At 39.9% G+C, this 24851-nt stretch overlaps 1 protein-coding gene across 1 annotated transcript in view; it reads left to right on the forward strand.

Annotated features, from left to right (window-relative positions):
- Nucleotides 1–24851, forward strand: part of fat4 (FAT atypical cadherin 4) — a 175282-nt gene that overhangs the window by 137346 nt on the left and 13085 nt on the right. Inside the window, exons 7-12 of the mRNA XM_055224611.1 lie at nt 2230–2410; nt 6686–6936; nt 7742–12091; nt 13494–13598; nt 14687–14994; nt 22632–22717. Of these exons, the coding sequence (XP_055080586.1) occupies nt 2230–2410; nt 6686–6936; nt 7742–12091; nt 13494–13598; nt 14687–14994; nt 22632–22717 (5281 nt within the window). The remainder of the gene's footprint in view (nt 1–2229; nt 2411–6685; nt 6937–7741; nt 12092–13493; nt 13599–14686; nt 14995–22631; nt 22718–24851) is intronic.

The following is a 24851-nucleotide window of genomic DNA, read 5'->3' on the forward strand; positions in this document are numbered from 1 at the left end:
TTTACTTTTGATGCATCCCAAACATCCTACTTGTTCACCACAATGAGTTTCTAAGCAATTTCAGATGCCAAAGCAGCACAACTAGTATGCTAACACGCACTTTCTGATTCTCGAACAATATGGCGCTTTGAAATCAGGTGCAGATGGTACACGGCGGACTTATTTTGACCTCAAGAGCTGCTTATGCAATATATCTGTGCTGTGACAAGATACATTTTGCTCAAAAACATAGAGAAACACAAGGTACAGAGCTTTTAATGTTGCAATACAAGATCGTTTCATAGTTTTCTCCAGATCCCAGCTTTCCTTCGTCTCCTTCTATGTCCTTATAACCTCAGCTCTCATACCATACTTCCAAATATGATCCAGTGACATCAACTTCCAACATGTGTTTAAGTTTGGGTAAAGATTATAGCTTTCGATATAGCATTACAGTAAGGATGCAGGGCAGCTCTCGCAAACTCTTCCTGTATGGGTTTTGTGCGCGTCTCGTTTTCATCTGTTATTGATTTGAACGCCTCCCCGAGGGCCTAAGTCAGCTTCATTTCGTCACCCGCGCTCCGAGATGCTTTCTGCTGAAAATAGCAAATCTCCTCACTCGGATTCCTCTAGCTGCGCCGTGCTGCGTACCCAAAAATAGAGACTTTGGTGCAGGGATTAAATGGTGAAGCAGGACCCCAGGAAGGACGCCAGGGGGATTGGGTTACACAGACACTGAGCTCGTTTGATGTGTTTGGGGTTGATGTGTGCTGATGTGGTAATAACGGCAGTGGAAAGTACTAAAGGTGCTGTACCTGGTTTTACCTTCTTAAAAATATGAAAAATAGAACCAGGTTTATTCTTCACTTACCTTATGCATTCTGAGCATCCTAATTATTCACCATGATGAGTTTATAAGGGCTTTTCACAACTTTTAGAGGCTAGAGTGAGTTTTGCCATCAGTGTAACAACTAGCATGCTAACTGCACACTTTCTGATTCTCGCATGCTTTGTAATTAGATGCAGATAGTACACAGTAGCAGATTTTTTTCTACATCTAGCGCTGCTTATACAATATATCTGTCTTTGCCCAAATACCATATTTTCTGGAGTATAAGTCGCACCAGAGTATAAGTTGCACCAGCCAAAAAAAAAGCATAATAATGAAGAAAAAAACATATATTTCACATATAAATCAGATCTGAGTATAAGTCGCACCCCCGGCAATTTATAGTCCAGAAACTACGGCACATTGGAAAAATGAGGCTCTTTACTTTTGATGGCTCTTTAACCTGGTAGTTGAGGGTTTGAATCTTCTCTATTCTCTTGCTAGAATTGCCATTGTGTCCTCGGGCAACCCATCTAACAAATGATTGTGTTAGGTGGTAGTCCAATCTGAAAAGTTGTGTTTTCTTTGTTATTATCATTAATGGTGTTGTCAATAAAAGTAAGGTTGAGTGGATTTAATGAAGGAGGGAATAGATTTGGCTTTGCTATAAAATTAAATTACGAAATTAATCTTTTTTATTGTTGGCATGTATCTGTTTTTACAAATTAAATCTTCATCTGTTTCTCATTTTTAAAAACACTGTTAAAATAGTTCATATTTAGATCCCTTGAGCAATACGTCACTTATTCTGTAGCTTTTGTCTTTAAGCCACTATTACAAACTATTATTGAACTGACAGAACTTGTTTTCCTCTTTTTTTTTGGTTTGAATCTGCTTCCGGCATAAACATTGTTGGTAGAGCGCCCACATCCACTGACACACAGGTTGCCAGTTCAATCCCAGAACTGTCATTTAGGCCTGTCAGGATAGTTACTATATCGACTTATCGTTTTATATATGAAAGCTGGAACAATATTTTTTAGGGTCCATATTTATCGTATTTACATTTTCTTTGCACTACTGGGAAATGTTTGGTTATTTTTTGCTATATGATAATATTTGAGCCGTAAAAGGTTGAATTAATAACTTGTAGGACTCATTACAGATGCAAACAAACTATTAGTGTTTCATTCTGCTGTTTATTTATTGCAGCTCATGAATTTCCTACAATATTGTACATTTAGAACAGTGGGTAGTTTCAGTATTAGCATTGATCATCTATATTTACTCATAATTTATTACCCTGACTGGCCTACTGTCATTTTGTCCTCGAGCAAGACACTTAAACCACCTCTCCGCCGACATCTGCACACACTGTTGTATCATGTCGTCACTCACGTTTTGACCTTATGTTCTTGCAGGTTCTCCTTCTCTTAGCGGGACTGGGACTGTGGTCGTGACCGTAGAAGATGTGAATGACAACGTTCCAGTGTTCACCTCCTCAGCGTTCCACACCACCATCCCCGAGGACGCCCCCACAGGCAGCGACGTGCTACTGGTCAACAGCTCGGACGCAGACATGGGCCTCAACGGAGTTATAAGGTAATGCTAAATATCCAGCTGTATCTGTGGTGATGTCATGCTCTGTGATCAGGGGAGGGGTCCAATACTCCTGCATTGATTTATATAGTATTTAGCGTTAGCATATTAGTGGCTGTGTCCATTATGTCACTATATGTATTGACTCATACAACAAAATGTGGTGTTTAACATTTTAGGCCAATGGAGCTCAACAGTGACCGGCCACTTCGAGGTTCCAGAAGTTAATTTGTCATTCATTTATCCTATAGACTTATCAATAAAACATATATTAAAAGTTTGAAAGTTTGCTTGGGATTAATCAGCTATGTGGCAATTAATGACCGCAAGACCTGCAATTTAATTTAAAATCAGTTCTTAAACTTTATAAACCACCTTTGTTTAAACATCAACTGTGTTTTTTTGTCCTGAAAAATAATCCTGTTATGGAGATTAGTTACTACATAGCTGGCTAAAATATGGTATGGCTTTAATTTACAAAAAAGTCTATGGGGAAAATGAATGAGAAGTTTACATCCAGAATCCATTGCTGGTTTATATTGATGTATATTGTTAAAATCATAGAGACTGTATATATATAAATGGACGTAGCTAACCTGCTAACTGCTACATGGGTGCGCTTCTGGCTGCATCGACTCTGGCACCAATTCACTTTACATTGAAAAATTGTCACCCCACTCTCTGTAACTGCTGCTGTGAGCTATTTTGTGTCCGTAAATCAAGATATGGACATCAATAACAGACAAACCAGGCGCTTTCTTTCCCCGAGCTCACTCCTGCTAGCGTCAGCAACAGGTTTGATTGACAGTGTTGCTAAGCGCCCGCTCCGTGCTAAACCAGAGTTGCAGACGGGAAGAGCTGCTGCCTTCATTAGCCTCGCTCTGGACTGGCTCCATTTGACTGAAGCCGAACACTATGGGTGACATCACACTCCCTCAGTCCACTTCTTTATACAGTCTATGCTTAAAATGCAGACTTTTGTTGTAATACAGTGAGTTCTTGGGATTAGCTGCTAACAGAAATAATCAGGTTCAACATTTGTGCATTTACATTTTGGATTTTCATGGTAAAGTACAAAGCTATCAATGGGAAAAACTGGCTCTTGCCCCCATCTGGAAGCATGACATCATCAAGTTATACAATATGAAAACTACCAATAGGATTTCATTTTAAACATATGGGGAAAAAAAGATTAATTCAGAGCCACTGGTGTAAGCTACTTTGAAAACTTTGCTAGAAATGACAGCATACGAAAGCTCAATGGCAAAACACTATACAACTCAATAAATGAACTAAAACAACTGAACAAATTCAAATCAAAAATAAACTAAATGTTGTTACAGCAGAGTATAGTGAAATGCTACAGGCTCTTGGGAAAACGTGTCTTTGAAGAATGACCCGTGTAAACTGAATCCATCCTGAAGGCGCCCGCGTATCTTTCTCCCAGAATGCATTTCAAATCATTGAGATCAGATAAAGCAGTAATGTCAACTATAGATGTGTCCTGGTTTACTCTCAGAAACATAGCCATTTTGTTTATTGTTAAGTAAATTTTCATGGTTAATTTAGCCAGACAGAGTCACATTTATGTCCTAAGCCTAAATCTACGTCAAAAACAAATACTAATGTAACGGGTATAATTCATTTTAAACACTTTCTGCGTCTCTGAGAATGTATAGATTAAGTTATGGCTCGACTTCATGAGAAACTTGGTTGACGTTTGGTTGTAAATGTTTGCACTCTAACACTGACCAACAATGGCACAGTTGGTAGATATGCTCAACCACTAACCAGAAGTTCAAGAGGGTCAATCCACGCCACCCACAATGAATGCTTTGTGTCCATGGGCAAGACACATATTTTGCCTTCGGTGTTTGTTTAAACTGATGTAACGTGGTCAGAGGTGGGTAGAGTAGCCAAAAATTGTACTCGAATAAGCATAACGTTACTTTAAAATAGTATGAAGTAGTGGTTCAAGAAAAAACAAAAAAAGTATGTGAGAAAGTTAGTAAGAGTAACTTAAAGAGTCATTTAAAGTTCATGTAATTGGAATGACAAAAATGTAATAAAGTACAAAATAGGGTATTAGACATATAGACACAAAAATGACAAAAACTAACTTATATCTGAAGCAGCTGCAAGAAACGCAAATGTTCAAATCATTTCATATTGTCAACATAAACCTTTTGTCACTTGTAGATTTACTCACAATGGGAATAGGAGCCAAAACCTCTACTCAAATAAGAGTACTGTTACTTTAAACACTTTTTTCACACAATGCTGCTAGAAAAGTACTCTGAAAAAAGAGATAAAAGTTAAAAAGTAGCTAGTACCCACCTCTGGACCTAATGTACCGTGAGTGACTTTGAGAACTAATAAAGAACCATCTGAACTCTCAATAACTCTGTCTTGAATCCTCAGACATAGTTGTTCAAATTGTAGCAAGGATGTGCATAATTATGATTACATCTGTGTAATTTTTTATCCTTATTATATAGTCACCCAAGTCTAATCCATAGCAAAAGAAAAAGGTTTTGTCCAGTTGAACGATTTGATATATTTCATTTGCTAATTATGAATATACTTATGAATACAATTTCCTTGCCCTTCACAATGCATACTTGTACGCATTGCACTTGAACTTTAGCTGTAACCCAATGACTAACCAGGCCAAATTAACTTCCCCGCAGCGAGTCTATCTTTTCAGTACACACATGGGGCTTTGGTGTGGTCAAACCTCACATTCCCTGCTTATGTTGCAATTGCAGAGTGTGTAGCTGTTTAGTCAGCACCTTAAGTCATTGTTTGAACTGTTGTCCTCAACCTAGTTTGCAACCTTTTTCCTCTCCCAATCTCGTAAAAACCTTAGCTGAAATGAGGGGTGCGGGGTGGTTGTTGTACGCTGACTCAGATGCCCCGCCCCTCCCTGTCTCCTCACTGGTCCCACTGGGGGGTACCACTATGCGTTCCCATTTCCCAAAACACAATAATGAGGACGTTAATCGCCTATGACAGTACTAGTGGTGGTCATCCGGGTTTATGAGGGATCTAAGGTCTTAATGGAGAGCCCGGAATCAGCATGGTCTTTTATTAGTTTTGATTCTCACAGCCTATTAAAAGGACGTCCCGGCCTAGACTTGTTACTGGACGGTGTTCAGACCGCAAGCTTCAGTGGCTAGTTTTTGTTTTGGCTTGCTATGTAAACAAGCCGTGCATCCACTTTTGCATTCACACGTTGTCCTATAATTTGTCATCGCATGTCTAGAGCTGGATGCTTTGGAATAAGTCTTTTGAAAATACGCACTGGTGTGTACATGTGTGCCGGATTACATTTGTGGCTAGGCTCTGAGAGATACCGAGAGAAATTAGATCTTTGTTTGAAGTCCGAGCTGTGTGGGCCTATATATTCCATTGAGAATTCCCCAACCAAAATATATCATAAATGTGTTTGTTTTGAATTTTAATGACTTTGTGTGTTGTTTCTATCCCTAATAGAAGGGATTACCTTGAACAAGTTCACATAAGGACTTCCAAGGCAGTCCGCAGCCCAGTGGGGGGGAGAGCTGGAAGGGAGGGAGAACAGTGGCCAGCTTTGATAGTGTACAAAACAGAAAAGCCTAATCACTACCTCCCCTCATTTGATGTTACGCCGCTGCACAGTGCAAGCATGCTCCCTGGTATAAGTCAGAATTTTATAGATTGAAACAGTGCCCTCTATAGACAACTAAAGATATTAAAATTAATATACTTCTGCAGTTAAGAAGGCAGAAGAGATTTGCAGGCAAAGATCACATCTACAAATTACATATATGTCACTACTTTCTCCCCTCATAGTTACTGTCATAGTGAACCTTATTAATCATAATGCACTGATTGCAGTTTAGATTAATTTATAGCAAAGTTTTAGATAGTTTTTCAATTTATAGAGATTTTTCAGTAACACAGGAATTCAACAGTATATCAGTACAAAACACTTGTAAATTTGGGGATTTATTTTCATTCTACCAGAGAGTTGATGGTTCAAATCTAGCATAATGTCAACATTTCAACCACATACAATAACATCAGTGAACATAATGGGAAACAGGATGGGTATCAGACTGAATGAACTGATGATAAGATAAAATAAAATTAATTGAATTGTCTATGTGTGTCACAAATAGAATGTGGGTTAACACTATGCTTTATACAATTTGAAACCCTTTCTCATAAAGTTACAATTAGTTGCCAGCACTTTCCCTGATCATTTCCCCGTCTCTTTCTCACTCTGTCCTACAGCTACAGCCTGAGCGGTGGGCACGGCCAGTTCTCCATCAACCCGGCGACAGGTCAGATTATCACCAGCTCACTGTTGGACCGGGAGGAGCGAGCCACCTATCAGCTGCTGGTGGTGGCCACAGATGGAGGGCAGCCTGACGCATTGTCCAGCTCCGCCACGGTCTCTGTCACTGTGTCTGACATCAACGATAACCCCCCGCGCTTCCACCATCACCCCTATGTGACCCATATCCCTGCCTCTACTGCTGCAGGTGAGTGAAGGATGGGCGATGTTGATGAAAATGAATATAATGATTTTATTTATCTTGATTTTTAAAAAAATATTTAAAAAATAAATAAATAAATACAGAAAAGCTGTACCCTTCGGTAATATTAACATACTTGTTAAAAATCTCTTAAACATCCTCGTCAAAATCACTGGTAGTAGTAGTAGTTGTAGTAGTAGTAGTAGTAGTAGTGGTAGTAGTACTTATTTTTATTACATGTATCAGTCTTAACCATTTTGCCAGGCGTTTGAATAACATAACAATTTGAATACATGTCGTAATACTAACATAATTAAGACCTAGTCTTATTAAACATGTCCCTTAACCAAGAAAATCACAGTAAATAAGAATTAGCCAAACATCTTTTATGGCAATTTTCAGACTAAATTACAAAACATCTATTTTTTTTTAATACAATACAGTATGTGAAATATGGGACTATTAATGAAGATTATAACCTAAATCATGCAGTTTATGCAACATATTTTACCTTATATAACATTCCACTGCATTTACCTATTTTCTCCGAAACATTTTCTATACCTACATCAGCAATAATAATCTTATGCTCCCTATGTTTTCTTATTCCAAAAATCATACATTTAGTTTTTGTTCAATTTAAAAATAAAAATATTTTTAGAAAGGTAATTTCCTTTTCCACATTTATAATTAGAGCTTCTCTATTACAGTATTGCGGCAGTAGTAGTAGTAGTAGTAGTAGTAGTAGTAGTAGTAGTAGTCCTAGTCGTAGTCATCTCCCTTAACTCATCATTTCTCTGTGTATCTCCAGGTTCCTTGGTATTCGCTGTTACTGTCACAGATGAGGACTCCGGCTCAAATGCCCAGCTGCACTACTCCCTGACAGGCCGCAACTCTGACAAATTCAAGATTGACCCAGTCCGAGGTGCCATCACAGCCAACGAGAAGCTGACCGGGAGCTCTGAGGTCACGCTAACTGTCCGGGTCAAAGATGGAGGTGTCAACCCCAAAACCGATTCCACCACTGTCACCGTGCGCTTTGTCACTGGTGGTAATTTCCCTGTCATCAAGCTGAGAGAGCGTGCTTTCACATTCCCGGAGAGCCAACCCACTAACCACGTTGTTACCACAGTCTCTGGTTCTTCAAGGAGAGGAGGACCATTGTCGTACTACATTGCTAGTGGCAACTTGGACAATGCATTCCACATAGACCAGCTATCGGGAGAGCTATCCATCAGACATCAATTGGATTATGAGCAAATTCAGAAATATGTTTTGTGGGTTGAAGCCAGAGATCAAGGTTTTCCTCCATATTCCTCATATGAGAAACTGGAAATAACTGTTTTGGATGTTAACGATAACCATCCCGTTTTTGAAAAAGACCCATTCCACGCTGACATTTTGGAGAATCTATCCCCCCAGCGAGTGCTAATAGTTAATGGTATTGATCTGGATAATGGAGCTAACGGACTATTGGAATACGCTTTAATTGATGGCAACAAAGACAATAGCTTTAACATCAACAGAGCAACTGGTGAAGTCCGAACCACCAGGCCGCTAGACAGAGAAAAAGTAGCGAGGTATAATTTGAAAGTGAGAGCAACTGATCGTGGATTGCCTCCAAAAAGCAATTCGGTTCGAGTGGTTGTGAATGTTTTGGATGTGAATGACAACGCGCCAAGGTTCTCCAAGATTTTTAGTGCAACCGTGGCCGAAAATGCGCCAGTTGGTTACACCGTCACGAGGGTCACCACGACCGATGAAGACGCTGGGTCAAATGCGATTAGTAAATACTCCATAACTGATACAAGCCTGCCTTTTGCTATCAATCCCACCAAAGGAGATATAACTATTACCAGGCCATTGAATAGGGAAGATACTGACCATTATATTGTCAAAGTGGCAGCGCACGACTCTGGCTGGACCGTTAGTACAGATGTAACAATATTTATAACCGACATTAACGATAACGCCCCAAGATTTAGTCGACCTTCGTACTATCTTGATTACCCCGAGCTTACCGAAGTCGGTTCACTAGTCACGCAAGTTTCTGCTACCGATCCAGACGAGGGCTTCAATGGGAAAATATTCTACTTCATCAGATCGCAATCCGAGTTTTTCCGAATTAACGCTAGCACAGGTGAAATATTCATAAAGCAGCAGCTAAAATACCAAAACTCATCTGTCGCGTCTAGCATCAATATAAATCGCCATAGTTTTATCGTTACGGCTTCAGATCGGGGAGTGAAACCTTTGATGAGTGAGACGACAGTTATAGTAAATATTGTAGACAGCAATGATAATCCTCCAGAGTTTGATTCGCCAAGTTACTTCACCCCTGTAACTAGAAGCGTCAAAGTGGGCACTAGATTGATTCGTGTCGCAGCGCATGACAAAAAGGACTTTGGCTTAAATTCAGAGATTGAGTATGTTATAACTGGTGGGAATAGCTCAAGTAAGTTTAAACTTGATAAATTAACTGGCTGGATCACGGTAGCCTCCTCCCTCACATCTGATAGTAATAAAGTGTTCATCATTGACATTACAGCCAGTGATAAGGGGAATCCTCCTTTGTCAGCGAAAACAAATGCACGCATAGCTGTAACTGATGAAAACCACCACACTCCAGAGTTCTCCCAAAGCCAAATTTCAGCCACTGTACCTGAAAGCCTCGCTGTCGGGTCGGTAATACGAACATTATCAGCCAGAGACAAGGATAAAGACACAAATGGACTTATTACCTATAACATCACATCTGACAATGAAAATGGACTGTTTGCGCTAAATAGCAAAACTGGAAGCTTGACATTAGCAAAACCATTGGACTTTGAAGAAAAGCAACAGCATGATCTGAGAGTTTCAGCTACTGATGGAGGGTGGATCACCAAAACAAGCTATGTGACAGTCACCGTACATGTGACCGATGTAAATGACAACCCACCAGTGTTCAATCCTGATGAGTATTTCCCTATTGTTCAAGAAAATGTTCCCAGCGGCACTACTGTAGTAAAACTGAATGCTACAGATAGAGATTCGGGTGCCAATGCTGTTATGGCTTATGTTATTCAATCTTCAGACAGCGACCTCTTTGTTATTGACCCCAACACGGGCACCATCACCACCCAGGGGTTCTTGGATTATGAGGCCAAGCAGGTCTACCATCTCACAGTAAAAGCCTTCAATGTCCCAGACGAGGAGCGCTGCAGTTTCGCCAATGTCAACATTCAGCTGAAGGGAGCCAATGAATACGTTCCCCGCTTTGTTTCCAAACAGTACTACTTTGAAATCTCTGAAGCTGCTCCAAAAGGCACAGTGGTGGGAGAAGTATTCGCCAGTGATAGAGACCAGGGAGAAGACGGAGTGGTTTACTACCTCATATTTGGGAAGAGTAGAAAGAAGGGGTTTGGGATTAACAAGACGACAGGTCAGATTTATGTTACAGGTACTTTAGACCGTGAGAAAGAGGAGAAGATTTCACTGAAGGTGTTAGCTAAGAACGCCGGGAATATACGTGGGGCCGATATTGATGAAGTGTTCGTAAATATTACAATTTTGGATGCCAATGATCCACCGGTTTTTACCCAAGAGCTTTATGATGTACAAGTTAGTGAAGGCCTGTCACCTGGTGGTCTAGTAACTTTTGTGAGCGCTGAGGACTCTGATTCTGTTCCAAGTTGGAGCAGATTTTCTTACTCAATTGCCCCAGACTTTGACAAAAATATTTTTACAATCAATCCCAAAACTGGCCAGGTGTCTGTAGCAGCAGAGCTAGACAGAGAGAAAACACCAGTTTATAATCTGACCATTTTGGCTGTGGATACTGGCACACCTCCTGCCACTGGTAGTGCTACTGTTATTGTGAATCTGGAAGACATCAATGATAACGGCCCCACTCTGTCGACAGTCTATGCTGAGGTCATGGAGAACCAACGAGCTGGTACGGCAGTGACCACGCTCTCGGCCTCAGATCCAGATTTGCCACCCAACCAAGGTCCATTCCTCTACAGTCTAGTTGGGTCAGGCACTGCCAACAGCTACTTCAGCCTGAGCTCATCTGGAGTGCTTACCACCAGTCGAGAGATAGACAGGGAGCAAATCAGTGACTTCTACCTCTCTGTCGTCATCAAAGACTCTGGTTTGCCCCAAATGTCCTCCACAGGAACTATTCATATTAAAGTGAATGACCAGAATGACAACCCTTCCGAGCCCAGGTCCATGGAGGTCTTTGTGCATTACTATGGCAACATGTTTCCTGGTGGGACTTTGGGAGATGTGCGACCTCAGGATCCAGATATTCACGACAGATTCCACTGCTCTTTAATTCCGCCTTCATCTGGCCTGTTCAACATCCCGACTGGAACATGCAATCTCAATTCCAAATCTCGCTCAACCGATGGGTCATTTGAGTTGACCATTCGCAGCAGTGATGGCGTCCATGGTTTTGTAAGCAATACGGCCAGAGTTCTATTCATAGGCTTTACTAATGCCACTATTGACAACAGCATTCTCATCCGACTCCAGTCTGAAGGAGTCAAAAGCTTCCTCACCAACCACTACCTCAGTTTCTTACGCATTGCCAACTCTCAGCTGGCGGGATTGGGCACTGGGGTGCTGCTGTATGGGGCATTTGAGCTCAATAATCAGACTTTCTTGATGGCAGCTGTGAAAAGGGGCCATGGACAATATGTGAACCCCAGTGGCGTGGCCACATTCTTCCAGAGTATCAAAGACATTTTATACAGACAGAGCGGGGTGAGAATAGATGCGGTGGACCATGATCCGTGCACGCGTAACCCATGCCAGAACGGAGGCAGCTGCAAGCGGCGTCTGAGTGTCGGGCCTGACATGAAGACTGAAGAAAGTGTCCCAGTGATCCTTGTGTCTAACCACCCCCTGCAGCCTTACGCCTGCAGCTGTAGGCCGGGCTACACTGGAGCCCTGTGTGAGACAGACATCGACGAGTGCCAGCCATCGCCGTGCCACAACAGCGGCACCTGCCACAATCTGGTGGGTGGTTTCTCCTGCACCTGTCCAGAAGGTTTCACCGGGATGGCCTGTGAGAGAGATATCAACGAATGCCTTTCCAATCCATGCAAGAATGGGGCGCTCTGCCAGAATTTCCCAGGCGGTTTCAACTGCCTTTGCAAATCCGGATTTGCAGGTACTACACATACAAGCAGTCACATTTTATGTCTGACCACACAGTCACTCATGAGCAGCTTAATAGGCAAGCACTCGGGGACATACATAACTTGACATTCACACAGTAATAAAGTCAATCATAGCCAAGGAAAATATTTGCCTCCTAATGGTTCCAAGAGGTACTGAAGACATCACATACAAGCAGGAATGCCAGCAGCAGTTAGTCTGGGGATCACTAGTTGGGGGGTATGAGCGGTGATGCATATTCGTCTGCCATAGTTACTTACATAAAAATGATGATGTGAAGCTGCCCCTTTTCAGCACTTAAATGTAGCCTCTACACTTTCCCTATCGCATTTCACTGAGTTCCTCCTAGTGCATGCTGCTATGACCGCACACAGACACAACTACAGCCCTAATGTACGTGCTATTCCTAATCGAGAAGCATTTATTTGAGATCACTGACAAATGAGCATCTTTATAAAAGATCAAATCAAGGCTATTAGTTTAAAAAGTAATAACAGTGCATTATTGGCCCAGATTAAAAGAGGAGTGGATATTAAGTGAAATTACTTTAAAAGGGTAATTTGAATTATGCCTGTTGTCCAACCATCAACCTCAGCATCTGAAAGGCATTTTCAAAGGGGCCAGAAAAGGCAAATTGGCTTCAAGTCATTTGTGTCCCTTTTTATTATGAGTATAGAAAACAACTTCAATTCTTCTGGTTTCATTATGATTAATTGACCCTCCTGAAGAAATGCACCTATTGACTTACAGTAGTTTGCATGCCCTCACGGTGAACTCCCCACTTCCTGTTTTTCCCCTTACTCATTTTTGGCAGCCAAATCTATCTCCATTAAGACACTTGTCTTAGATTTACAACCTGAATTATATCACGTTCACTTCATTGACAAGTCTATACTATTGAACTGTCTGAAAAAAAGACTATTGTTTGGTTACCATTATCATTACTGTCAACTGTCTAGGCATGTTTTTTGCATAATCATTTCCATGTTTGCCTATGTACATTGCAATTGTTTGTCTTTCTGCACTCCAGAAAATGGCCCAATCCTGATTATTCTGAGCATCCTGCCAGTAGTGTGAGATCATTTCATTTTCCAACGAAACTTTCAAGATGTTGTTTTGACTCAAATGAGGTCATCTTGGACATATGTTTTAATATGAAAATAGAATAATTTAACAAAACCATGATTGTTGTCTACAGAAAGCTCACAATAAATTATAGTGTTCCATATTTTATGCTTGTTAAATAGTCAATACAAGTCAGGGCCATTTTCTTGGATAATACTTATTGTGGTGCACATCTGTTTGGTGGGAAAAATTATTCCACTTTCCCTTGGGATTTTCCTGTGTTGTCACTCACCTCATTCATTTTAATTTGCCTTGTTTTGTCAATCCAGGCAAAATGTGTGACTCCATCATCAATCACTGTGAATGTAACCCTTGTTTTAATGGCGGCTCCTGTCAGAACCGTGTGGATGGATATTACTGTCATTGTCCATTTGGTGAGTAATCGTAGGAAAATGGTGCTGTATTATTTAGCCTGGATTCAAATGGAAATCAAGATGGACAAAGTCAGACTCAAAGACAAGATAGTTATTTTATTATTACCTCATGATTTCTTCAGCAAATGTGCATAGTGGAATTCCATCCAAAGTTATCCATTGTGTCTTCATTTGTCATGCTGTGTACATCTGCAGTTATGACTTTAAACAGGGAGTGATTTTTTGAAGATAGTCCAGTCGGGATCATATTGTTTGAGAAAATGCATGCCAAAAACTATGTATTTTAGCTATGTTCATGAAAGGTGATAGGCAATAGCAATATGAAAATAAAATAAATGCCAGATGGATAAGTTAAATTCCACACATATAAAATTGGGCAAATCAATAATATCTCCATGGAGACAAGAGAACTTTGTGTTTTCATTTGTTATGCCTTACACACCTGCAGTTATGATTTTAAACAGGGAAGAAATTGTGAAACTTTTTAAATATAGTTATCCAGTTGTTATAAAATCGGTTAAGAAAATGCAAGCTAAAACGCAATGTATTTTGTATTCATTTAAACCAGTGAAAGGTAAAGGTGCACTATGGAACTTTTCTGATTGGAACTAACTAGTTAAACACCTGCTTCTCTTTTAGCAATATAAACATAAACAATAATTTCAAGATAGATTAAGTTAAATGCTATAGAGAAAAAAAAAAAAAAAACTACATAGAGACAAGCAGGTGGTGGAATCCTCATCAGAAAAGTTACACAGTGCACCTTTAAAGCCATTGTCAGCTCTTATAACCAAATCATTCATCTTAAATTAGACATGAGGACAAGATTGTGTTATTACCTCATGATTTCGTTTTTAGCTCATAGTGGAATTCCATGTTGTGTCTTCATTTGTCATGCCTTGAACACCTGCCCCAACACAGGGAATGAATTGTGAAACTTTTCAAAGATAGTCATCCAATACTGATAATATCGGTTGAGAAAATCCAAGCCAAAATCTTTTCGTTTTATCTTGATATATAGACACCCCAGTCATACCATGAATTACCATTTCAACACTAATTCCTCTTTGGTTTGTTTCTTTCCTCAGGCGTTTTTGGCAAACACTGCGAACTCAACAGCTACGGGTTTGAGGAGCTTTCTTACATGGAGTTCCCGTCTTTGGATCCCAACAATAACTACATTTATATCAAGTTTGCCACTCTGAGTAGCAATGCACTGCTCATGTACAACCACGACAACCAGACGGGAGATAAGGCCGAGTTCCTGGCTTTGGAGATCTTCGAGGGGAGGATACGCTTCTCGTTCAACTTGGGAAGTGGAACTTACAAACTGATGACCATGATAAAGGTTTCAGACGGCGATTTCCACACAGTCATCGCCAGGAGAGCGGGCATGGTAAGTTCGAATACCCTTTAACTTTGTACTTAAAACATAAGCATCATCATTGGCTACTGACCATATAAGGAAAAGTGCACTGTGTTACTTTTCTGGTCGAGGGTCCACCATCTGCATGTCGCTATCGAGAGTTTTGGAGAATTGCTGTGTTAGATTTTCCATAAACATATCTATATCCATGGAGACAAACACGTGGCACAACCAAACCAAGTTACACGTCAGATCTGTGGTAAGTTATAATGCGTATTTTTCAAGAATACTTAGAAATATAAAATAAAAGCAAGTTAGATAAAGTCAAATGCCATACTTAACATTCTAGGCAAAGCATTAATATCTCCATAGTGATAATCAGACGGTGGACTCCTTGCCAAAAAAGTTTCATAGTTCACCTTTAAAGCTATTGTCAACTATTATAGCCAAATTATACCATCAGATATAATAGTCAGCTCTTGATGGTGAATTATTTGTTGTCTCATACAGTCCACTCCAGACTATGTGCCTCATTGCAGTCCACTAAAGCTGGCCAAGAAAGGATGACTAGCTGAAACGTTAGCATTAACTTCTGTAAGCCCTTATGATTGGCTACTTTGTTACCGTAGATGCTAACAAGACTTAAAAGCTTAAACTGCTCTGTGAACTAATGAAACAGGACTCATAGCTTTCACAGTCGTTAAAGCTGAGTTCTCTTTTGACCTTTCTGCAACCTTATGTAGTGTAAATCCAGTCAGGAAAATGTGAGAAATGCGTAGTGGACAATAGCAGTCATTGGCTTTTATGGCCAGAGCTGCATCCAAATATTCTATTTTGCACCATTTGATGACAATTAAGCTCTCTCTCACCATGGGTAGCCCAGCGTATGGTTTCAAGGTTTGTAATTATATTTTATTGCTCATACTGATTTACAATACGAGGATCCAAAATGGCCCAGCAGGCTGAAATTCTGTCTCTGGTGCTCTGAATGAGAGGCTTCTTGTTGCCAGCAGTGCCGTGGCAGAGAAAAAGGGGGGGAAATCCAACCAAGCTTAGTCAGGTCCACTCTATCGTAGCTGGACTTCAAATCTGTCATTTCCCACAGTGCACTGGGGGTTTCTTAGGAAGCTGGTAAAATCGTTAAATTGTCAGTTTGGAGTTGGTGCAGAGTGATAGGATGGAAAGGAAAAGAATACAGCGCAAGTTCAGATTTTTTTGTGAATGTGATTAGGAGGTGACCATGTTAAAGGTTCTTGAAAAATGTGGGAAAATATGTGTAATTCCTTAGTGATTTCCATTAGCTGAAGTGTGAACATGCTAAAGTGTGGAGAGGTTGACATGGACAATTTCATTATTTGGCTTCAAAGCCTAAAATAGAATGGCATATGAAATTTTAAAAGCTTTTCGAATAGTTGTGGCCAAACTTCCTTGTCAAAGTATCATCTCATCATATTTCAGAAACTAAGTAGAGCTGGGCCTGCTTAGTACTTGCATGAGGGACCGCTGGGAATACCAGGAGCCACAGTATGACGTCAGTGACAAAAACTGTTATTGTGTCCTTAGGCAAGACACTGTGTGTGAGTGTTGGTGATGGTTGGAGGGACCAATGGTGCAGATTGGCAGTCCTGCTTCCATCAGTCTATCCCAGGGCAGCTGTGGCTACAAAAGCTATGGAGTATGGAAGGAATGAAAAAAATTACAAAGTGTGAGAAGTTACTTTGAGCATCTGGAAAAAATGCTAAATAAGACAAATGCATGATTATTACTATTGACTAGCAAAAGATGAAAGCTGCATTTATTTGGTAAATACTTGAGTAATATCTACAGTGAACTAAATATGTACTGGGTCCATGGGATAGGTTAGGCATGTACTGAAATGGATGTCATATTAGTTTGGTTTACATGTTATTGTTTTCTCAAATGTCAATGCTCCTTCTGATTAAAAGTGTGTTAATGTGATCTAAAATAGCTTAAAACAAATTTTATGTATCACAAATCCTACCACTATTCTAAAAGTATATGAAAAACTGCAATTAAATGCCAGATTTTCTCCAAAAATTTTCAGCCCCTAGCTCTCTCTCCTTCTCTCTCACTCTTTCCCTCTCTCTCTCATTTTCCCGGAGAATGTGAAAGAGTTCATGATCAATGTCGAGAACAGACTTTAAAACCATGGACACAATCTTCCAGAGGAGGGATCCAAGTAATCATCCAGAGCACTTAGTTCACTCTCAGATTCGGTTTCACTTGTAATTGTAGTCATTACTGTTCAAATCATTTATCTGACTCTTTCAATTTTGGTGAGAGAACAGTGTGTTTCCCTTCACAGTAGGTCAAGTGCAATACTAACGGAATTAACAGGAAATCCACATGCCAGAGTACATAAAAGTGATATTTTCAACTTTCCGAATTCTGTGTTTGGGGCAAGATCAATTTAAATATCTTTGGTCGTGGTGTATTCTTAAAACCATACTACATAAACGAAATACTACTTCCTCTTTCAAACACATGTAACAGAAGGACAAATCGTCTGCGTTGGGGTAGTTCTGAGATATTGAGGTTTAAAGGCCTCGTACCCAATTTTTTTCCCCATGTATTTGAGCAAAATATGGTTTACAGCATAGATATAGTGTATAAGCAATGAGTTCACTGTGTATTGTCTGCATCTAATTAGAAACTGTTTTATTGTCCACTAGTCAGGAAGTGTGTGGTTATCATGCTAGTTGTTGTTAGCTTTACCGTCACAGCAAAAGTCTGCACTACATCTCCGAGGAATTTTGAACCAGTGCAAACCATTTAAAATGAACTAGTTCTACTTTTCATATTTTTAAGACAGTAAAAATCAGGTACAGTTCTGACCACTTATAGAACACAATAGACCAATGCACCAAAGCCTAAAAAATATTGATAAAGTCTACGTAAGATATTCAAGAACAAAAATATATATATACATAACTAAATTTCGACGGAAGATATAACCTCATAATTCTAAGGGGATGGAATTCAAATCGGTTGCTTAGTAGAAGTGTAAATGCATAAATAATATTGGCAGCGTTTCCATATTGTGTGTCAAGTATTTGTATAATGGTGGTATATGGGGATAAGAAATTAATGGATGTATTGTATTGTATTTTATAATCCTCTTCAACTGCATATATGGACAAATAAAATGTGCAGTAGAGTTCACTCGAACCACATCACACAATCTGAGCTGATACTTTCTTCACTTTTCTCTTAACATTAACTGTTTTACTACCACAGTCTGTATCCATTTTGAATCAAAAACACATCTTCAGATCTCTTGTATTATGTTTGACAGTTGAGGGCATTCACTTTGATTATGGAAAAAGTGGTTCGTAAACTGTCCATATGTTTCTGACATTTGTGTCATTTTTAGAGGCACGAAGATGCATGTAATTGGACTGGAATGTTGTTAATTCCATCCACTCATGTCCTTATATGTTTGATCACCATAGTGTGGCGTGTAATGGCTTATTCATCTCAGAGATGTTATTATAAAACAGCAATAGTGGGGTGAACCTGCCATGTTTAGTGCCAAGAGGCTGTTGTGTATGTAATGTTGCATTAACTGCTTGTTGAGCTGTTATTGGTTTTATCCATATGTTTGCTATATGCATTTTTTTCCTGTGGTAAGCTATTATTGTAGCCACATCTCATGGAAGTGAGGCCAATCTGCACCATCAGCCCCTCCGACACACCACTTTTCATACTAAACAAGGCGAGTGAAGTTGCCTAAGGACACAATGTTAGGTTCAACTTCGCTCGAGCAGGTTGGGGGACCACGGCTTTAACCACTGAGCAGCTGTTGCCCCAATAATATCAATCAAGCTTTTGCCAGGTTAAGGCTACAGATCAGTATTTTCAGTGCTTAGTTTTGTGTTTAAATTAAGAATAAGTGTTGTTCATATCAACAGAAACATTTAAAACCGTTGTAAACAAAAAAGTGTTGTTGCATTATTTTTCTTTTTAATATAGGTCTACATTCTTACACATCTCAAGCTTATTCATTGTTTTTTATGATACAGTAATAGGTAGCACAAACAGCCAGTGTAGTTTGGAAATGGGGCTCAAAAGTGAGAAGAGATTTAATGTGGACTCAGGAGGACTCTTACAAACAGCAGGTGTGAACCGAACCTCAGCCTTAGCCATATGTGTCTTATGTGCACTATACAAGACAGATTACGCTATGAGCTCTTGAGGAGGCCTTCTAGCTCCGCCGTTGTCACATTTTTAACCAAGTGTCTATGTACACGAGGCAGTTACACGAGGCAGTCAGAGAGTATACTGTATGTGCGCGCCGAGCTGTGACTAACTGCTTGTGTGTGGCAGGGTCATGCTCCGGCAGATGATTTGTGTTTGGAGACCCAGGACCGGTGTGGTCTGTGTTTACTTAACATCAGGGAGAGGTGGAGCGCCATTGCCCCGGATTTTCAACGCGTTCACACACTTTTCTGGACAGTTTCCTCACCAGCCCATTCTTTTTCTGCTGCTCCAAGTGTCACTGTCAAGACCAAGAGAGGGCTCACATCTGGACGAAAGCTTAACCGCCATTAAAAGCAGATAGGAAATGTTTACTCAAGTATATGGGATTTTGACTTCAACCTCCCTTCGAGCACAAAGATGTAAAGATGAAAATAATTACCCAACATGCCAATTTGTGGATGCTTTGATCTAATGTATACGCAAGGCATGTTGGTGAAGTCATAAATAACTTAACAGCAGTTGAAGTTTCTCGATCCGAAACCATGGAATGAAAGTTATGAGAAGTTGTGTTAGTCATATTATTATCTAAAGGATGATTATGTAGTGGGGAGGCAGTGGTGCAGTGAGTAACCCTTTAAGGACTGAGCATATTATAGAACATTATAGCTCGCCTAGACTTTTTTTTTTTCTTTTTTTAGTCATAAAAATCATGTTAGTAAGTAATTATCAGCATGTACTGCCTTTTTCACATTCTATTTTACATATCCATCCTTATTTTTCCTTTGACGTATCGAATAACTAGGAGAATCCCTGCAGCGCCTGTGTTCTGATTGGTCGTCTACGAGGGACAACGTTAGCAGATTACCGTAATGGCAGTAAAATATTTAAAGAGCCCCATGCCTCTGCTTTGAGATGCCGTTTGAATTTACATGATAGCACAACTGGTTGCGGAGTTACGGTAATGGAAAATCTGCAACTTCGCTCTATCGGTGGTGATATCATCCAACGCAATGGGGTTAAGTTAATTCCTAAAAACTGGGGGATTACTGGTTCAAACGTCATAAACATTATCAATTTGTGAAAGGAAAATTATCTGAAATAAAGATATAATTTTGCATCATTGAAGTTGGAGAGAGCCAAACGTAATCTTTCCTATCCATGGGCTTCAGAATGATGAAAAGTTTAGCATAGTTTCCATAGTAATTACCAATGCAAATCAAAATATTATATCGTTTGAATGATGAAAAGTCCTCAAAATGTCGCCTCTAACAAAATGTTGGAACCCATGACCTAGTCTCCATCAAACATCAAACAGAATATTTTGGAACCATTCACCATACACTCTGGAATACGTCTCACTAATTGCGCCATTTCCACCACTACCATATACGGAAAGATTCAAGTCTGGCAACGCTGATGTATTCAAATTTTGCCTGTTAACATCAGCTGCTTGTCAACAAAATGGAGAAAAACATATTTCTGGTACCACATCACAAAGTCTTTTCCTGATTTCATGTATATTAATCAAATAAGCTCACTGTGATTGCATATATATACTTGTAACGCACTACACAATTCAACTACACAATTATCATTAGTAAATCCCATTCTTCCATGCCATGCTATCAAATGTTATAGCATCTGTGAACATAGTTTGTTTTAGTTCACCAACTTTTTCCCAGACTTGAAAGTGACGCAAAACCCACTACAAAGATCGCTCGCAATACCAACGCAATCACCTAACTCGTGTCAGCTGAGAAATCTTTTATATAGCAATCTTTTAACCCTGATCATATAAGCAATGAACTAATGCAAGTGAGAATGTGACATGTGACGCTGCGGATCAAAGGAAGTCCCAGAGGTTGAGTGATAGAGTGCAGATTCACCTCCACCACAACAGAAAAACCCTACAGCCCAGAGCGCCAGCCACAGTTTGGAGCATATTCACTCCCAGAACAATCGCACAGTGTTTTTAGAAGCGCAGCTGTTGCCTGGTAGCACTAACCTGGCTATGGCATGGTTAAAGGAGGTATAGCTGATTTTTATTGTCTTAAAGATGTGAAAAAGAGTTTGCAGTGGTCCAAAGTTGTTCACCGCTTACCTCATCGTGATTATCCACCACAATGAGTTTATAAGCACTTGCCGTCACATTAAAGCTAATTAAAACTACTATGTCAACGCTCGCTTCTTGATTAAATGCAGACAGCACGCAGAAAACATTTTGACCTCAGGAGCGGAGCTGCTTATGCAATAGATAAATTTTGGTCAAATACATGGGAAAAATCAAGTACAGGCTCTTTACAGTGAAGAAATCTTAAGATAGCTTGCCATGAATTAGACGCTAGTACAAAAAAGTGCATTTTTGGATGGATGGATGTAGCTGTTTTTGTTATGTGGGGAGAGTTTTCCAATTTGAGCCTGGTACAGCAAATGTTCTCTCGTCTTGTTTTAAATCTGGTTCTAAACAGATTTTAAGCTTAAATTGTTACAAAATCGTTAGTGTGTTAATTTGGTATTTGAGAGAGATGCCAGCAGACAACAATAGAGCTTACCTTGTACAATAAGAGTAAGTCCCTCAATATTTCATAAGAATCCGTCTTGTACAGTTCCTGTGTCGAGGCCTGACCAGGGTTTGACCAATCACAGGGCAGCATTGTCGTTTGGACAAAGGTCAGAAGTGAAGTGTTTAAACAATGGCAGTGCTGGTGGACTTAAATAGGCTTAATTTATCAGAAAAAAGCTATTTTGGGATGGATAAACAGGTGTGGACTTGCAAATCATGACCCGGATTTGAGTCAGATTTAAGTTTTGAGAACTTGCGACTTGACTAGGACTTGACTTGCACTAAGACTTTGGGCTCGACTTGGGATTAAAGGCCAGTGACTTGAGACGACTTGATGTTTCTCCTCAAGAAGTAAATATGTTTTGAAATCTAATTCAGTACTTTCTTTTTAATTTCATATGAACAAGGTTGAACATGTCTTTTCCCATTTCTGTATTTGTAACCAGGACTTATTTTTAAGAAGAACCATTCACAAAAAAATATGAGCTGTCTTCTATCATTCTGTGTAATGACTTGGAAAGACTTGAAACTCAAAACTGAGGACTTGGACTTGACTTGGACTTGCCTGTCTTTGACTTGGCCAAAGACTTAAGACTCACTTGAGACTTGCAAAACAAGCAACTCTGTTGATAAGCATGCAGATGTAAATCTCTCATCATGATTTATGAAATCATGTCCCTGCCCACTCAGCAGACCCCACCCCAACCCCAAATCTGCTTGACCTGGATCTAGGTCCGTCTGAAAGCAAATGTTTCGTCCGTAGTGTGCAGAATCAGTCAGATAAATACAATGGCACTACAGGATAGATTTAACACAAACATTACAATCAGAATGTGACTTTAGACTCATGACAAATGTGCGTTTTCTTCGTTCATCTCTACAGGCTGCCTCCCTGACTGTGGACCTGTGCGGAGACGACCAGGAGCCCGGGTACTGCGCTGTGAGCAACGTGGCAGTGCACACAGACTGGTAAGGACAGAACGCATGCTAAAGCTCTGTTTGCATTTTCACTCCACTACAACAAATGAAAGTTTTGCTCCCCTTTGGTCAGATAATCGGAATCTGATACGAACACCAAAGTCTGCGAGCCACTGTGTATATGCTTTATGTTTGATGTTCTCCAGGAAAACATCATCTGCGCTCCAAAATTATGGTCGCGTTGTGCTTTGAAGTACGTCAAGGCAAATTTGATGGGCATGGGGCACGTTGCTTTTATGTGGGAGATTCTGGTGTCACAGCAGTTAAAAAGAAAAGTCAGATGTGTGCGCAACTGCTGTCCACAACAACAGCCCATTTGCATTCCCCTTGCTGTGAATATACTAGATTAACATTGCAAGCAACATTTTACCTATGCTGGTCTGGTACCTGTAGATTTGGAGTGAGTCGTGCCAGCTGAGGTCCAGATGGTAATGTGATTCATGTACTAACAGTCATTTCTGTGTATTATGGATAGCTTTTTAACATTTAGACGAAGCAAACTGTCTTGAAACTTTTTGAAGGTGAAAAATATCTTTCTCAGCTGCTCTGGTTTAACTATTCATGGGTTCTAGTAAAGTGCTTGTAAGTGCCATTTTAAGGACTTCAGAAGATGTATTTGGGTTCATTGGTAACTGCTATGGCAACGGTCCTCGTTTTCCATCATTTTGAGACTAATGTAGAGTTTTGATAGTGAGTATGAACGATTATCTTTCCTCTAACAATGAAAACAAATGGCAATTGGCAAAAGTCATTTTGAATGTTGTCATGTTTATTCAATTTTAGCCAAGTACAAATACACATAATCAGAATGTCATGCTCCTCTACAGCTGTATTTAGAGCAGCCAAAATTTGAGATACAGTATGTAGTAGTAGCATGTAGTAGTGGCCCTAGAAATGACTCAAGTGTAAATTATTTTAAAGAAAGAGTAGCAACATTTGATTTATGATTTAAGGTGAATATAATTGGAAGGACAGAGCATTAACTAATGTGCAAAATCTGGTATTTTCAACATTTTTTTTTATTTTTTCGCTCGTAGACTTACTCTCAGTGGGAAAAGTACTCAAAGCTTTTACTTTTTAACTGAGATTACTGACTGTATTGTAAATAGGACCAAAAGTATGGTATTTGAACTACTCTGCGAATACTACTACTCCGAAATGTTATTAAAATATCCTAATATCCTAATGTATTTGAGTACTACCCAGCTCTGCTCATTAGCTCAGGAATACCCCGCCCCTTGTCTTAAACATACCATATGTTAAATGCACTTAACATTTCTACCATCTGTCCACACTCACTCAAACAGTCCTTCAGCCATTTTACTATAAGCGTCTATATTTCGCTAATTGCTTTAAATTGGACACATTTTGCGCATACTTTCCCCATGATGACGCCCGTGACCTAGAACTGCAGTGAAGTCATCTGTTGTAAATATAGATATCATGTAAACGTTCATTTAATTAGCCCGAGCTCGCTGCTTTTACACTCAAGAGTAGCCTTCCGAGGGTCTGTTCTAATGGGGGAAAACCTGAGCTGCATTTGTGATAGCCAGAATGGGAGATGACTTTGGCAGATGAGGGACGGCCCCGCTGCAGGTCTGGACGTTTATTTTGCAAGGGTCCCGGGACCATGGTGTAGTGAAACTCGGTGACCCGCGTGTCTCGTATGTAAGCATGACTGTGTGTGAATACCACTGCGGAGATGGTCATTACCTTTACATGGACGTCAAGAAAAAAAACATAACTAGCCTAATCCAATTTAAAGGTCCTATATTACACAAGATTGAAGAATGTTACTCCCTGAAAAACATACCTGGAGTTGTGTTTTGTTTCATTATTTTTATTCACACATGTTTGCGTAACCATTAATTATTAGTCTGTCTACATCTCCATCTACAAGCTCAAAATGCTCTGTTCCACCTTGTGATGTCATGTAGCGGTAGTTTTCAAGTTAACAGCTACTTTTTACCTTTAGTTAGTAGAGATGGGCAATTCCAGGCCTGAGATTATCCAAATGATGGAGTTTAAAAACGCAGTGGAGCACTTCCTGTATTACCACATGACATCACAAGGTGGAACAGAGTGTTTTCAGAATGTGTGTGAGAGAAGACCTCAGCCTAAATAT

This window comes from Periophthalmus magnuspinnatus, chromosome 10 (assembly GCF_009829125.3).
Source record: "Periophthalmus magnuspinnatus isolate fPerMag1 chromosome 10, fPerMag1.2.pri, whole genome shotgun sequence".
NCBI classification, from domain to species: Eukaryota; Metazoa; Chordata; class Actinopteri; order Gobiiformes; family Gobiidae; genus Periophthalmus; species Periophthalmus magnuspinnatus.